The sequence below is a fragment of the Cherax quadricarinatus genome, unplaced genomic scaffold (genome assembly GCF_038502225.1).
Source record: "Cherax quadricarinatus isolate ZL_2023a unplaced genomic scaffold, ASM3850222v1 Contig612, whole genome shotgun sequence".
NCBI lineage: Eukaryota > Metazoa > Arthropoda > Malacostraca > Decapoda > Parastacidae > Cherax > Cherax quadricarinatus.
Genome location: NW_027195638.1, coordinates 47,850 through 63,749, shown reverse-complemented (window position 1 = coordinate 63,749; position 15,900 = coordinate 47,850). Strand labels below are relative to the sequence as shown.

The window sequence follows — 15,900 nt, the reverse complement described above, 5'->3', positions numbered from 1 at the left end:
AGGACCGCCCGGTATCCCCTCAACCATGTGCTGCCTCCACTCCTGTCCCTTCTCCTGCTTCCCCTCGCCCCTTGCCGCAGGTCCACCATGCACCATGTGATCGTGAGTGGAACTGGACACAAAGTATATTCGTGCCACAGCCTTGTGATTTTGATGCAAGTGGAAGTGGTATCCAGCCAGAATGTCCCATAATGAACGAGTCTACAGAGTTAGACTATTTCCAGTTGTACTTTGACGAGCCTATAATGAACTTGATAGTTACCCAGACAAACAATTATTATTGATATGTCTTGGACAACATAACAGAGGTTGGAGAATCGTCATGGCTGCACACAGGGAAGGAAACAACAGTGGCTGAAATGTATTTATTCTTTGCCACTGTCATGCTTATGCCACATATTTAGTCCACATATCTGGTCCACAGACCACTTCATCAGTACTCCAGTTTTCCGTGACCTCCTTCCCTGTAACAGATTCACTCTGTTGCTATGAATGTTGCACTTCTCAGACAGAAATACGCCAGACAGAAATGACCTTCTATACAAAATCCGGGAAGTGTTAATGTATTTGAAGCAAAAATTCAGTGCATACTTTTATCCCTTCAAGAACATTGTTGTTGATGAGTCCTTGATTCTGTTCAAGGGAAGCTTGCCATTCAAGCAATATATACTGAGCAAACGTATTCGCTTTGGTATAAAACTTTTTGTTATGTGTGACTGTGAGAGTGGTCTTGTGTTGGATGTTATTGTATACACTGGGAGAAACACACTCAATGATGACAGACGGATGTTGGGCATTTCCGGTGATGTTGTTCGCAGGATGATGGAACCATACCTTGGCAAGGGCCATACAATGTACACAGACAAATGGTATACAAGCCCTATGCTCGCTGATTTCCTACGTGTGAACAATACTGATATATGTGGAACAGTGAGAAGAAAAAGAAAACATATGCCAAGGTTCAGTGGATGCAGTATTGAAGGTGCAGTGCAAGTGTTTCATGCTAATGACATCATGGCACTGATGTGGCATGACAAATGGGACATGACACTGTTGTCAACCATCCACAGAAATGAGATGGTACAGAAAGACAGACTGAGCAAGTTCAACAAAGAACCTATTGTAAAGCCAGCTGCTGTCGTGGACTATACGAACAATATGCAACTAGTTGACAAGTGTGACATGATGATAGGGTTTGTTGACTGTGTGCATAGGAGTCACAAGTGGTATATAAAACTGTTTTTTCACCTTGTAGACATTGCAGTGCTCAATGCATTCAATATACATGAAATAAAGACTGGAAAACGACAACGTTTTGCAGAATTCTCTCTGAATGTTGTCACACAGATAGCAAGAAAGTATGGTATCACACCTGTACCTGCCCATCAACAGTGACCTGTCACACCACAACCTGTCCCCCAACCACAGCCAGTGGGGGAAATGCCAGACCGAATCACTCCTAACTGTCACTATCTGGTACCAATACCACCTATCCAAAAGAAGAAGAATGCCCAGAAAAAGTGTGTTGTGTGTGCTACCACCAAAAAACGACCCCGACAGCGGAAGGACACACGATTCATTTGTCACCAGTGTGAATCCATGCTTCATGGAGTATCATACAATCGTGGAGTTCTAGAAACATAAGTAGGACATGTAAATACTTGTAGTATATGGTTGTAGATAATAGAATGTGATTCAGCCAGTTGTGCAAAATCACCTGTCAGAGTGTACATGTTTGTTTATGACAATATGATAAAAATTTTGTATATAATATTGGTGTATAAACAACATTTGGCATTGAAATCAAAAGATTTGCCATAAAACATAATTATCATATCATGAAAACCAAGAAAATTAAAAAAAAAAAGGAAGAAAATGGCAAATATGTAGAATTTCTGCAAGTGGCAGCGCTCCATGTTGCCGTCAGGTGATTGCCAGGTGCCAACTTCGCGGCCTCATATCACGGTAAGCTCTTTTTTTCTATAAAAAAAAAAACGAATTTTTTTCAAAATATTCGGGGCGCTGCGCGAGTGAACATATAAGGGTTAAGGAAGACTCTTCATCATCAGAGAATCAACTTAGAAGAATTTTGTACAGTTGTGACTGAAATAGAAAATAGAGTCAACAACAGACCTCTAACTTATGTTACCGATGATCTGGAGAATTTATAAGTGTTAAGTCCATCTCATTTGCTCCATGGTGGCAGGGGCAGCAGCGGCATCCCAGCAGCTCTTATTCTTCAAGAAACCATCGCTCATCAATGCTTGTGATGGCCTAATTGAAGGTACAACTACATGAACCCACGTAGACCACAAAATGACCCAAAAATACTAAGAATGTAACCCAAATCTTGACAAAATAGAAGATCTAAGGAAGACAGCCCTGCTAACCCAAACACTGCCTCCGCTGCCAGACAATCACTTAACCCAAACTCAGGGAAATCAAGCCTTCTCCGCCATAGCTACACAGTATCTACTTTAGTGATACTATGAAAGGATATCGCAGAAGAAACAACATCAGTAAGAAAAGAATAACAGCAAGGACCCTAGAACTCAACTTGCCTACCCAGCAGGATGCCGGTGAATCATCAATCCCCCTCACCGCTGCCACCCAGGGAACAACAACAACAAACATGGCTGACTCCCCCTCCAACTCCACTCCCTTCAAAGGATTCACCCATGATTACTCAGGTATGATTATTCCTGACAATATCAAGGACTACATCGTCGTTCTAGAAAGCGAAATAAAAAATATTAAAGCTACATTCGCTCAACGAGAATCCAAGATAACCAACCTCGAGAACAAGATCCAAAACCTTGAAGAGAAGATTACATTGGGAAGTGCTGACACAGAAAATACTCTGAAAACAGCTATGGCCAGTCACAGTGAGCAAAGAACAACCCTAAATATGAAGGTTGAAGAAGCAATCAAGGACTGGAATCAGAACATGCACACTCGACTGAATGAATACCTTGATTTCCAAGACGACAAAACTGAACAACGTAAGTTGTCTGATGCAGTTATAATAAACAGTCCACACATTCCTAGTGAAATAACCCAAGATCAGTGCAAAGAAGCTGCTATCAGGATAATACAGGACCATGTAAAAGTTATCGTGCAAAACAATGAAATCAAAGAAACACGTTTGTTAGGAAAACAAGGTAGTAAACACAGTATCATGATCAGACTTCATTCATATGATAAAAGAAAAGACAATTAAATCAGCAATTGCAATGAAAAATGGAGTGTACATCAATAAGTGTCTAACGAGAAAACGTCAAAACCTTCTGTTCAGGTTGAGAAAACTTAAACAGGAAAACAAAATACATCAGTGTTTCACTTGAGATGGGAAAATACTAGTTAGAGAAACTTCAACAGGACAACAATACACCATCTCAAATGAACATGATTTCTCTACCTTCCTTAGAAAAGCTGACATTTCTGTAACAGATTAGATAAGTGTCCTTAACACATATATACGTGTGGTGCATATAGTGTACGTTACTATTATATTATTGTGCATTATTATTATTTATTATTACATTATTTTGCATTATTATTTTTTTCTTTTACTAGCTAATACCAGCTACCTCAAATACTTTTTTCTTTTCTTTTTTAATTTTTTTCTTTTTTCTAGCAACATTTGTGGCCTGTGAGACCAGTATAATGTATATTGTATAAGTGTACACTCATTGTATTCAACACAATAACTGCACTAATTTGTTTATCATTATATTGCTTACAAAACTTGTTTACAAGTTTATTGTAAACAAAATGATGAAAATATTAGTGCGGTTATTGTGTTGAATACAATGGTACCATATAGTACCATATGGTACAATGGTGCCATAGAGTGTAATTGTACCGTATGGTACAATAGCACCATATGATACAATGGTACCATATGGTACAATATGGTACAATGGCACATGATACAATGGTACAATATGGTACAATGGCACATGATACAATGGTACCATAAGGTACAATGGCACCATTTGCTACAATAGTACCATATGGTGCAATGGTACCTTATGGTACCATATGGTGTAATGGTACCATATGGTACAATGTGATGCAATGGTACCATATGGTACATTGTACCATACAGTACATTGTACCATACAGTACAATGATACCATATGGTTCATTGTACCATATGGTACTATATGGTACTGTTGTATTCAACACACTAAACACACTAATATTTTCATTATTATTTTGTTTACAATAATTGTTTACAACAAAAATATGCAAAAATGTTATATATTAGTAATGTTCTATTATATATTTACAAGTGTACAGGAACTTGACGTGTTCCTTGAGGTGGATGACAAAGCACTTTGTCTCGGAAACTGCGGAGTCAGTAGGTAGCTTGCGTCGCCGCTCACTCAGTCTTGGCTGGTGTCTCATACCACCAACACCTATTGACCATATGGTACACGGTATATGTTACAGGGTACCATATGGTACATTGTACTATATGGTATAGGGTACCATACAGTACAGGATAACATATGGTGCAGGGGACCATATGGTGCAGGGTACCATATGTTGCATTGTACTATATGGTATAGGGTACCATGCAGTACAGGATAACATATAGTGCAGGGTACCATATGGTACAGGGTACCATATGGTACAGGGTACCATATGGTACAGGATACCATATGGCACAGGGTACCATATGGTACAGGGTACCACACAGTACAGGACACCATATGGTACAGATACAGGGATAACTATAGAAATAAGTCACGCTGGCTTTTTTTTGGGTTATCCTAGGATTTTATATGTATGCTGCTATGTATGATAATCTATGTATGTAATTGTATTTCTGTACACCTGAATAAACTTACTCAAGTGAATGTGGCATCATAAGTAAGTTTATTTAGTTATACACAAATAAAGTTACATAGAATATCATAGTTAGCAGCATATGTTTGGAGAACCTAGGATAACCCAAAAAAGTCAGACAGACTTATTTCCATTAGGGTCCCTGTACCCTGTACCATATGGTATAATGTACCATATGGTACAATGTGCTATATGGTATATTATACCATATGGTACCACTCTACCATATGATACCATTGTACCATATGATACCAGTGTATGACATGGCACCATTGTAACATATGGTGCCATTGTACCATATGGCACAATGGTACCATACGTTCAAAACCATAGAATTCGTCTTCAGCTCCACTTCCATCAGTCTTAGAACTGTAAGTTGTGAAGAGGAGAGTCAGAATTCGCCCAGAGAGTGAGTGGGGATGAGAGCTTCCTTGCCACCAGGCACAATGAACAAATGAACAATGAACAATGAACAAATGAACAATGAACAAACTACTGTCATTTTGCCCTATATCATATCTTGTATACTTATTTATCCTCTTTTTCTTAAAATACGTATTACCTATAACTAAACCCCTTTCTATACGAAGTTCAATCAAAGGGCTCCCATTATCATTTACACCTGGCACCCCAAACTTACCTACCACACCCTCTCTAAAAGTTTCTCCTACTTTAGCATTCAGGTCCCCTACCACAATTACTCTCTCACTTGGTTCAAAGGCTCCTATACATTCACTTAACATCTCCCAAAATCTCTCTCTCTCCTCTGCATTCCTCTCTTCTCCAGGTGCCTACATGCTTGTTATGACCCAACCTTTACTTTAATCCACATAATCCTTGAATTTACACATTCATATTCTCTTTTCTCCTTCCATAACTGATTCTTCAACATTACTGCTACCCCTTCCTTAGCTCTAACTCTCTCAGATACTCTAGATTTAATCCCATTTATTTCTCCCCACCGAAACTCCCCTACCCTCTTCAGCTTTGTTTCGCTTAGGGCCAGGATATCCAACTTCTTTTCATTCATAACATCAGCAATCATCTGTTTCTTGTCATCTGCACTACATCCACGCACATTCAAGCATCCCAGTTTCATAAAGTTTTTCTTCTTCTCTTTTTTAGTAAATGTCTACAGGAGAAGGGGTTACTAGCCCATTGGTCCCGGCATTTTAGTCGCCTCATACGACATGCATGGTTTACGGAGGAAAGATTCTTTTCCACTTCCCCATGGACAATAGAAGAAATAAAGAAGAACAAGAGCTATTTAGAAAAAGGAGAAAAACCTAGATGTATGTATATATATATGCATGTGCGTGTCTGTGAAGTGTGACCAAAGTGTAAGTAGGAGTAGCATGATATCCCTGTTATCTAGCGCGTTTATGAGACAGAAAAAGACACCAGCAATCCTACCATCATGTAAAACAGTTACAGGTTTCTGTTTCACAGTCATCTGGCAGGACGGTAGTACTTCCCTGGGTGGTTGCTGTCTACCAACCTACTACCTTAACTAGTGTTTATATTAGTGAATTTAACCCTTTGACTGTGGCAACCCCCAATCCTGAGGTGTCTCCTGGTGTTGCAAAATTTAAAAAAAAAAAAAAAAAAAATTCTTATGAAATGATAGAGAATCTTTTCCCGATTGTAATGACACCAAAAAAACTAAATTTGATGGAAAACTGACGGAATTATGCTCTCACGAAGTTAGCGACCTCGGCGCTGTTTACAAATCGGTGATTTCGCCCACTTTGAGCCCTATTTTCGGCTAATTCCATTGTTCCAGTCGCCCAAACTCATAGCTATTTCTTTAGAACTCCATTTTTTCTATCGATTGAGTACAAGAAACTGCCCATTTACCGATTTCAACTACCTAATAATGTGGTCAGAAATTTGCAATTTGGCCAATTTCACGAAAACTAAAAAATATGACAGAATGAACAATGCAGACATTCCTGGCTCTAAAATAACATTTTCTTTGTTCATCAGTCATATCTCCAGGCCCCTCTGATATTACTCTTGCTTTCTATTTTGAATTTTTATTCAAACAAAAAATAGAAGACTTACTATTATGCAGACTACTGCAATACTGTAATAATTGTATAAATAACATCAACCCATTCATTACTGCATATTAGAATGGCTAGTTCGATATTTATTGCACAATTACATCATTTGTTTACTTTTGAACATTGGCAAAAATCAAACATTTCCCCTACTCTGAGCTCCATTTCTAGGTTCTGTTTATAGTAAAAGCAATCAAAATCACCTCTATTTCTATAATATGTTTTCCATTCTATCAAATGAGACCAAGAAAACGAGAATACAACCATAAATACTATACGAAAATAGACCACAAAGTCGGCATTTTAATTAAAAAAAACGGTCGGAGTTTTTTTTTTCTCATTATGCACTGCATGCTCCAGGATTTTTTTGATATGGTGCACACTGACCACACAGACCCATTCTCTCACATGTGGGCCTACCAGATTTCTCCTGCTTGATTTGAAGCCGCTAGAATTTATGAGTATAGATACGTCAAACACGGTACCTCGTAAGATGTATATATACGGCCGCGACAGTCAAAGGGTTAAGACCAGCAAAGGGTGGTTTGAGAGATTTAAGAAGCGTAGTGGCATACACAGTGTGGCAAGGCATGGCAAGGCTGCAAGTTCTAACAAATATGCTGCTGAAAAATATGTTCAGGAATTCAAGGGGTACATAGAGGCTGAACAATTCAAACCCCAACAAGTGTTCAATTGTGATGAAACAGGCCTGTTTTGGAAGAAAATATCAAAGAGGACCTACATCACGCAGGAGGAAAAGGCACTCCCAGGACACAAGCCTATGAAAGACAGGCTATCTCTCATGTTCTGTAGTAATGCTAATGGGGATTTCAAAGTGAAGCCTTTACTGGTGTATCACTCTGAAAATCCCAGAGTGTTCAAGAAAAACAGTGTTGCCAAGAGTAAATTGTGTGATGTGGAAGGCTAACAGTAAGGCATGGGTAATGAGGGACATTTTCCTTGATTGGTTCAATGAAGTGTTTGGCCGCAGTGTGAAGAAATACCTCTTGGAAAATAAATTGGAACTCAAGTGCCTCCTGGTAATGGACAGTGCTCCTGCTCATCCTCCAGACTTGGAAGAACAAATGGTGAAGGAGTTTCGTTTCATCACAGTGAAGTTCTTGCCCACTAATACCACTCCTCTCATCCAGGCCATGGACCAGCAGGTCATTTCAAACTTCAAAAAACTATACACCCAAGCAATGTTTCAAAGGTGCTTTGATGTGACCTCAGATGCTCACCTGACCTTAAGTGTGTTCTAGAAAAATCACTTCAGTATCCTCCATTGCATAAAACCTTATAGGTAAGGCTTGGGAGGAAGTGACTTCCAGGACTTTGAACTCTGCTTGGAGAAAATTGTGGCCAGAATGTGTCTAAGAGAGGGATTTTGAAGGGTTTGGGGCTGACCCTGACAAGCCTATGGCCATTTTGGAAAGCATTGTGGGATTGGGGACTTCCATGGGGTTGAATGTGAGTGGCAAGAATGTGGAAGAGTTGGTGGAGGACCACAATGAAGAGCTAACCACAGAAGAGCTGCAACAGCAACAGACCACAGCTCAGGAGGAAGGTGCCTTCTTCAAAGATTAAGGACATTTGTGCAAAGTGGAGTGAGGTGCAAACATTTATAGTTGAACATCACCCTGACAAAGCTGTTGCAGGCCGTCTTGGCAACATGTACAGTGACAATGTCGTGTCCCATTTTAGGGAAATTTTATAGAAACGCCAGATACAGACCTCTCTGGAACACTTTTTTGAGCGACAGGGGTTCAGTGACTCTCAAGCTGTTCCTAGTTGCATTAAAAAACAAAGAAGGGAAGTAACCCCAGAAAAGGACTATGGAGGGGGATTTCCCTCCCAAACAATAGCACACCTCCATCCTCTCCCCTCCCCCTACCTCATCACTCATCAACAAGTCTTCAAGATAGGTAAGTGTCATTTTATTGTTTTATTCTGCATGTTTCATTGTTTTCTGTGTAGGTAAATGTATATTTCACATAAAAATTTTTTTTTTTTTAATACTTTTGGGTGTCTGGAACGGATTAATTGGATTTACATTATTTCTTATGGGGAAAATAAATTCAGAAATCGTCAGATTCGGGTTTAGTCACTCTTTCAGGAATGGATTAATTATAATAACTGGGGAGTCCACTGTATTTGTGTATTGTTCATCACGGAATTGTGCTTTTTTCGTTATTTTTGGGGCCCTTTATGTACACTGTATTTCTGCATACCTGGACTATACCAGAAGTAGCCCAGACTGTGACTAGGCCTCGTGGTGGATCAGAGACTGATCATTCAAGCTGTTAATGTTGGCTGCACTCAAACCAATGTAAGAACCACAGCCTGGCTTTTCAGGTACTGACTTTAGGTGCCTGTCCAGTGCCTTCTTGAAGACAGCCAGGGGTCTATTGGTAATCCTCCCTTATGTATGCTGGGAGGCAGTTGCAGTCTTGGGCCCCTGACAATTGTGTTGTCTCTTAGTGTACTCGTGACACTCTGCTTTTCATTGGGGAGATGTTGCATCGCCTGATCTTTTGCTTTCTTAGGGAATGATTTTTGTGTGCAAATTTGAGACTAGTTCTCCTAGGACTTTCCAAGTTTATCAAACTTTCAACACACTGGCCGTATCCCACCGAGGCGGGGTGGCCCAAAAGGAAAAACAAAAGCTTCTCCTTTTAAATTTAGTAATATATACAGGAGAAGGGGTTACTAGACCCTTGCTCCTGGCATTTTAGTCGCCTCTTACAACACGCATGGCTTACGGAGGAAGCCATGTGTGTGCATGCGTGTGTTCCGGGGAGTGCAAATTACTGTGCCCAGTAATTTCAGTGCTTTATTGTACTCATAAGTTTCGTGAAAGTATTCTGTACATTCTCCAGGTCTGCAGCTTCGCCTGCTTTGAAAGAGGCCGTTAGTGTGTAGCAATATTCCAGCCTAGAGACAAGTGATTTGAAAAGAATCATGGGCTTGGCATCCCTAGTTTTGAAGGTTCTCATTATCCGTCCTGTCATTTTCCTAGCAGATGTGGAAGATACCTTGCTGTGACCTTTGAGAGTGAGATCCTCAAACATCACTCCCAGGTCCTTTACATTAGTTTTCCCTCTACTGTGTGACTGTAATTTGCTTTATACTCTGATACACTTTTAATTTACTTGAGTTTTCAATATCAGAATAATTGAAATTTTTCTTCATTAAACTTCATATTGTTTTCTGTAGCCTATGTAAAGATTTGGTTGATGTCCACTTCGAGCCTTTCCAGTGTCACTGATGGATGACACTGTCATGTAATTCAGGAGTCTTCAGCAAAGGAAGACACGGTGCTGTGGCTTACATCTCTGTCTCTGTCAGATATGAGAATAAGGAACAGGATCGGGGCGAGTACTGAGCCTTGTGCAACAGAGCTTTCCACTGTGGCTGCTGCAGACTTTACTCAGTTTACTATTACCCTTTGTGTTCTTTTAGGAAGTTATAGATCATAGATGAATGGTTCAGAGAACCGACACGTTGATAAATTAGATCCATCTACCAACTTTTCAGTAATTCCTTAATCACACATTTTGTGTGCTATTACACCATGGTTGCACTTGTCAAAGACTTTCGCAAAGTCTGTGTACGCTGCATCTGCATTTTGTTTGTCCTCTATAGCATCTAAGACCTTGTCATAGCGGTCACAGGGTGAGACTGACATGAGAGATGCAGAAGAGAGTTTTGTGCCTTGTGTTGCGCCTGTGTGCTCTGTTATAGATATCAAGGAGAAGTTTGAGAGGAGAGTTTATATTGGAGTTTAATGTTCAATGTATGTAGTAGGCACAGTAATATTTTAGAACTCGATAGCAATTTCTCACAAAGGTCGGGTGACCCACAGAAAGAAAATACATATGCCATTACTGGTTCTCAAGATGTCTTTCCAGAAGTGTTTCAATATCATAATTAAAATGATCAATTGAAATGCAACAGAACTGTAATTTACATCTCTAGAACTAAAATTTAACTGCCTTCCAAAAATACCCTCATTTATATTCCTTTCCTTATGTTTCAACAGTAGGATGACTGATGATGATGACTGATGATGATGATAATGAGTGATGATGGTGATGATGATGGTGATGATGATGGTGATGAATGCACGTTTTTTCTAACATTAAAAATTCCACGACCATACAAACCCTGAAAATATAAATTAGGGTAAATTCTTTGTAGCTCTAATTATTTACCTTAAAATAATCTGTGTCCTGATGAAAGTTGCGAGTGAGACTGTTTATGACTGCATCCAAGTTCTCCGCTGCTCTGATAGTTTCTGCAGACACGTGGGCATCTTCACACAGCTGTACCAAGCTCACTACATCCTGAAGGTCTGGGATGAAACGTGCTGCATTGCTTGAACAGTGAAGACCCCCGGAACGTACCAAGCGGACGTAACCCATGGCATTTCCTAAATGAATTTGAACTCAAATTTTTTTTTTTTAAAATTTCATGATCATTATGAGTGGTACTGTGTAAAAATACAGTCTTGGGCATCTTCTAGGGTACTACCCTACTATCCTGGCCATGAGTATCAGCTGGGAGGGAAGAGGGGGGGATCTGCCAACTTACTTAACCTTGGGCATTTATTAGTCTTATTAGTTTTGAAATAATTTATAAAATTTGCCAAATTTTATAAATTATTTCAAAAATAAAATTGTCTTAATCTCATTATTGTAATGTGCTAAAATATAATACTGTAACTGCCTCTGTTCATATATAAAAAATTAATGTTCAATTTGAACCAACTATGATATATATGTCTGGTATTATGTAGTCCGTAAAGCCTCGACATGACAGTGGTTTTCTTTGCACTTGCAAATCAATATTGAAATTGCACATTGTAAACTATGCATGGAAATAGACTCCTTAAAACATGTCAGTCACACATTGTAAATTTTGCAAAGAAATAAAAAATTGAATTTGAATTTGAGGGCCAAGAGGACAAATCCGACTGATCATGGGCATCCTGCCATAGTGTCATCAGCTATCCCACCTTCACATGTGTCCTTAACTCTTAAACTGTCCAAATACAGATCTACGTTTACATGCATAGCGCTCCAACCTTGATTTTCTCCATTTGAAAGCATGTAAAAGACGTAGATCTGTGTTTGGACAGTTTAAGGGTTAAACACCACGAATTTGGTACATCCCCAATGATCTCTGACAGGTGATTTTCTTAATAAACCAACAACAACATGGTAATCACTGCTAATACCTTAACTTTAGTTAACCCTTTCAGGGTTTTGGCTTATGCCCCAGCTTATGCCCCAGGGTTTTTGACGTACTAGTATGCCTAAATTCTAGCGCCCTCAAATCTAGCGAGAGAAAGCTGGTAGGCCTACATATGAAAGAATGGGTCTATGTGGTCAGTGTGTGCAGTATAAAAAAAATCCTGCAGCACACAGTGCGTAATGAGAAAAAAAAAACTTTGTGTTTTTGAATTAAAACAGCGACTTTGCACTGTTATTTCGTATGGTATTTATTGTTGTATTCTAGTTTTCCTGGTCTCATTTTATAGGATGGAAGATATATTACAGAAATCGAGATGATTTTGATTGGTTTTACAATGAAAAGTACCTTGAAATTGAGCTCAAAGTAGCAGAAATGTTCAATTTTTACCAAAGTTCAAAAGTAAACAAATCATGCTATGCGTCCAATACATGTCAACTGGTGAGTCTAATATTCTTTCACAAGTGCACTGAGATTATTTATACCATTTCTACACTAATGCAGTAGTCTGCATAACAGTAAATCTTCTATATTTTTGAGAGAATAAAAATTCAAAGTGAAAAGCAAAAGAATGTAAGAGGGGCATGGGGACATGACTAATGAACAGAGGAAATGTTATTTCAGTGCCAGGAATGTCTTTCTTGTTTATTCTGGAACCTATTCGGAAATTGGCATCTTTTGAAATTTGTGCGAGATTGGCAAAATTGCTAAATTCTGACCACTGTATTGGATAGTTGAAATCGGTAAATGGGTGGTTTCTTGTACTCATTCGAGAGAAAAAATGGGGTTCTAGTGAAATAGTTATGATTTTTGACGACTAGTACACTGGAATTGGCCGAAAATAGGGCTCAAAGTGGGCAAAATCGCTGATGCGTAAACATTGTCGAGACCGCTAACTTCGCGAGAACATAATTCCATAAGTTTTCCAACAAATTTCATACTTTTAGTGTCATTATGATCGGGAAAAGATCCTCTATCTTTTCATAAGAAAAAATAATTTTTTTTTTTTAAATTTGGGGGACCCTGAGAACAAGTCTTGGAGAGGGTCTGTGGACCCTGAAAGGGTTAATGCAGAAAATGTTTCTCAAAACTGTACTTGATGCAAGAAGAAGTAAACATTGTATAAGGATAACTAATGCTAACCTCACAAATAACCTGCACATAGGAGAAAGAATCTCTTGACCATTAAATAGTCACTGTGTGACTAGTTAATGGTCCATTAAGTAATCACACACTAGTCATAATGGTCCATTAACTAGTCACACACTAGTCATAATGGTCCATTAACTAGTCACACACTAGTCATAATGGTCTATTAACTAGTCACACATACTAGTCATAATGGTCCATTAACTAGTAATACAGTGACTAGTTAACCCGTAAACGATCCAAACGTATATATACGTTTTTTCAACATTTGAAAGTATGTAAAAAAGTAGATATTCTTTTTGTTTTTTTACATTTGAAAATGTGTAAAAAAACTTTGATCTACTTTTTATTTTTTGTTATATTTGAAACTATGTAAAAAAAAAAAATAGATCTACTTTTGTAGCACTACACATGTGAACGTAGATCTGCTTGGACCGTTTACGTGTTAATGGTCCAAGTCAGACCAAAACATTGCTGTAAGTTTCTTACTCATATGACCTGGCTATTTGTGTATTGTTCCAGTCATGGTATTGTGCCTGTTTCTATTTTAACCCTCTGAAGGTCCAGACCCCCAGTCTGAAAATTTCCCCACACGGTCCAAGAATTAAAAAAAAAAAATTCTTATGTAATGGTAGAAAATCTTTTTCTGAAGGTAATAAAGCAAAAAGTATGAAATTTAAAAAAAAAAAAAATTACGCTCTCATGAATTTTGCTGTGTCAATGATATTTATGCATTGGTGATTTTGCCCACTTTGAATCCTATTTTTGGCCAATTACATTGTTCCATTAGACCAAATTCTTAGCTATTTCACTAGTATGTATTCCATTTTATGTACTGAGCACAAGAAATCACCCAGTCAACTACTTCAATTACCCAATAAAGTGATTGGAAAATGGTAACTTGGCCAATTTCACACTAAGTTCAAAATATTCCAATTTCAAAATCGGGTCCAGAATAAACAAAACAGGCATTCCTGGCACTAAAATAACATTTACTCTGTTTATTAGTTATGTTTCAGGCTTTACAGATGAATTCCATTTTTTATTCACATTAAGAATTTTTATTCACACTATAAAATAGAAGATTTACTGTTATTCAATACTGTAATAATTGTATAAATAATATCAGTGCATTCATGAATGCACATCAGACCCACCAGCTGACGTGTACTGAATGCGTGATGTGATTTGTTTACTCTTGAACATTGGCAAACATTGAATATTTCCACTATCTTGAGCTGAGTTTTAAGCTATGTTCAGTAATAAAACCAATCAATATTTCTGTAATCTATCTTCCTTACTGTCAAATGAGACAAAGAAACTACGAATATAATGATAAAAACCATACAAATATACACCACAAAGTTGCTGTTTTAATCCAAAAACACAGTTGCAGTTTTTTTTTCTCTCATTATGCATTGCATGCTACAGGATTAGTTTTATATGGTGCACACTTACCACATAGATGCATTCTCTCATATCTAGGCCCAAATTTACTACTCACAGTTTATCTGAGTAAGCTGACCTCATGACATAATACTATGGCACGGACCCTGGCTTCAAAACTGTACAATTACGACATAGACCCTCAAAGAGTAAAATACTAAATTTTTTACCTATGCTAATATCTCAATGACCTAGTTCAGGTGCTATGTACAGTTGTATGGTATAGATCAGGTGCTATGTACAGTTGTATGGTATAGATCAGGTGCTATGTACAGTTGTGTGGTATAGATCAGGTGCTATGTACAGTTGTGTGGTATAGATCAGGTGCTATGTACAGTTGTATGGTATAGATCAGGTGCTATGTACAGTTGTGTGGTATAGATCAGGTGCTATGTACAGTTGTATGGTATAGATCAGGTGCTATGTACAGTTGTATGGTATAGATCAGGTACTATATACAGTTGTGTGGTGTAGATCAGGTGCTATGTACAGTTGTATGGTATAGATCAGGTGCTATGTACAGTTGTGTGGTATAGATCAGGTGCTATGTACAGTTGTATGGTATAGATCAGGTGCTATGTACAGTTGTGTGAGATCAGGTGCTATGTACAGTTGTGTGGTATAGATCAGGTGCTATGTACAGTTGTGTGGTATAGATCAGGTGCTATGTACAGTTGTGTGGTACAGATCAGGTGCTTTATACAGGTGTATCAAATGAACACAAAGTTTAAAATATAAATGACTGCTGAATATTTCAACACAGGCAGATGATGGTAAAGTTACCAATATGGGTAATAAGTCCTCTGAACTGGTCCAGGTATGACAGTCCATCTCCAGTTAATCCAAGTTTGCGAATGCCACGGTTAAACTTCTGTGCTCGTTCGTAAGGAAAATATTCTTGACTGATTTTAACCTATAACATACCAATAAATAAAAATATAAAATTAGAAGTTAAATAACCATCAGCAATTAAACAAAATAAAAACCAATAAACTCACAACATTGTCAATGAGAATAAGGGTAATGTACTTGAATAAATCTACAAAACACACAGTATAGCTCAAAACAGGCTTAATATTGCTAGTCAATACTAAGTACCTGTTAGAAAGTAACATAACTCAGCATGATAGCT

The 15,900-nt window shown here is 38.2% G+C and overlaps 1 protein-coding gene across 1 annotated transcript in view; it reads right to left on the bottom strand.

Moving 5' to 3' along the window:
* Nucleotides 1–15,900, bottom strand: part of LOC128700448 (WASH complex subunit 4-like) — a 121,467-nt gene that overhangs the window by 74,801 nt on the left and 30,766 nt on the right. Inside the window, exons 2-3 of the mRNA XM_070080571.1 lie at nt 15,552–15,681; nt 11,135–11,352 (exon numbers count right to left, since the gene is read on the bottom strand). Of these exons, the coding sequence (XP_069936672.1) occupies nt 11,135–11,352; nt 15,552–15,681 (348 nt within the window). The remainder of the gene's footprint in view (nt 1–11,134; nt 11,353–15,551; nt 15,682–15,900) is intronic.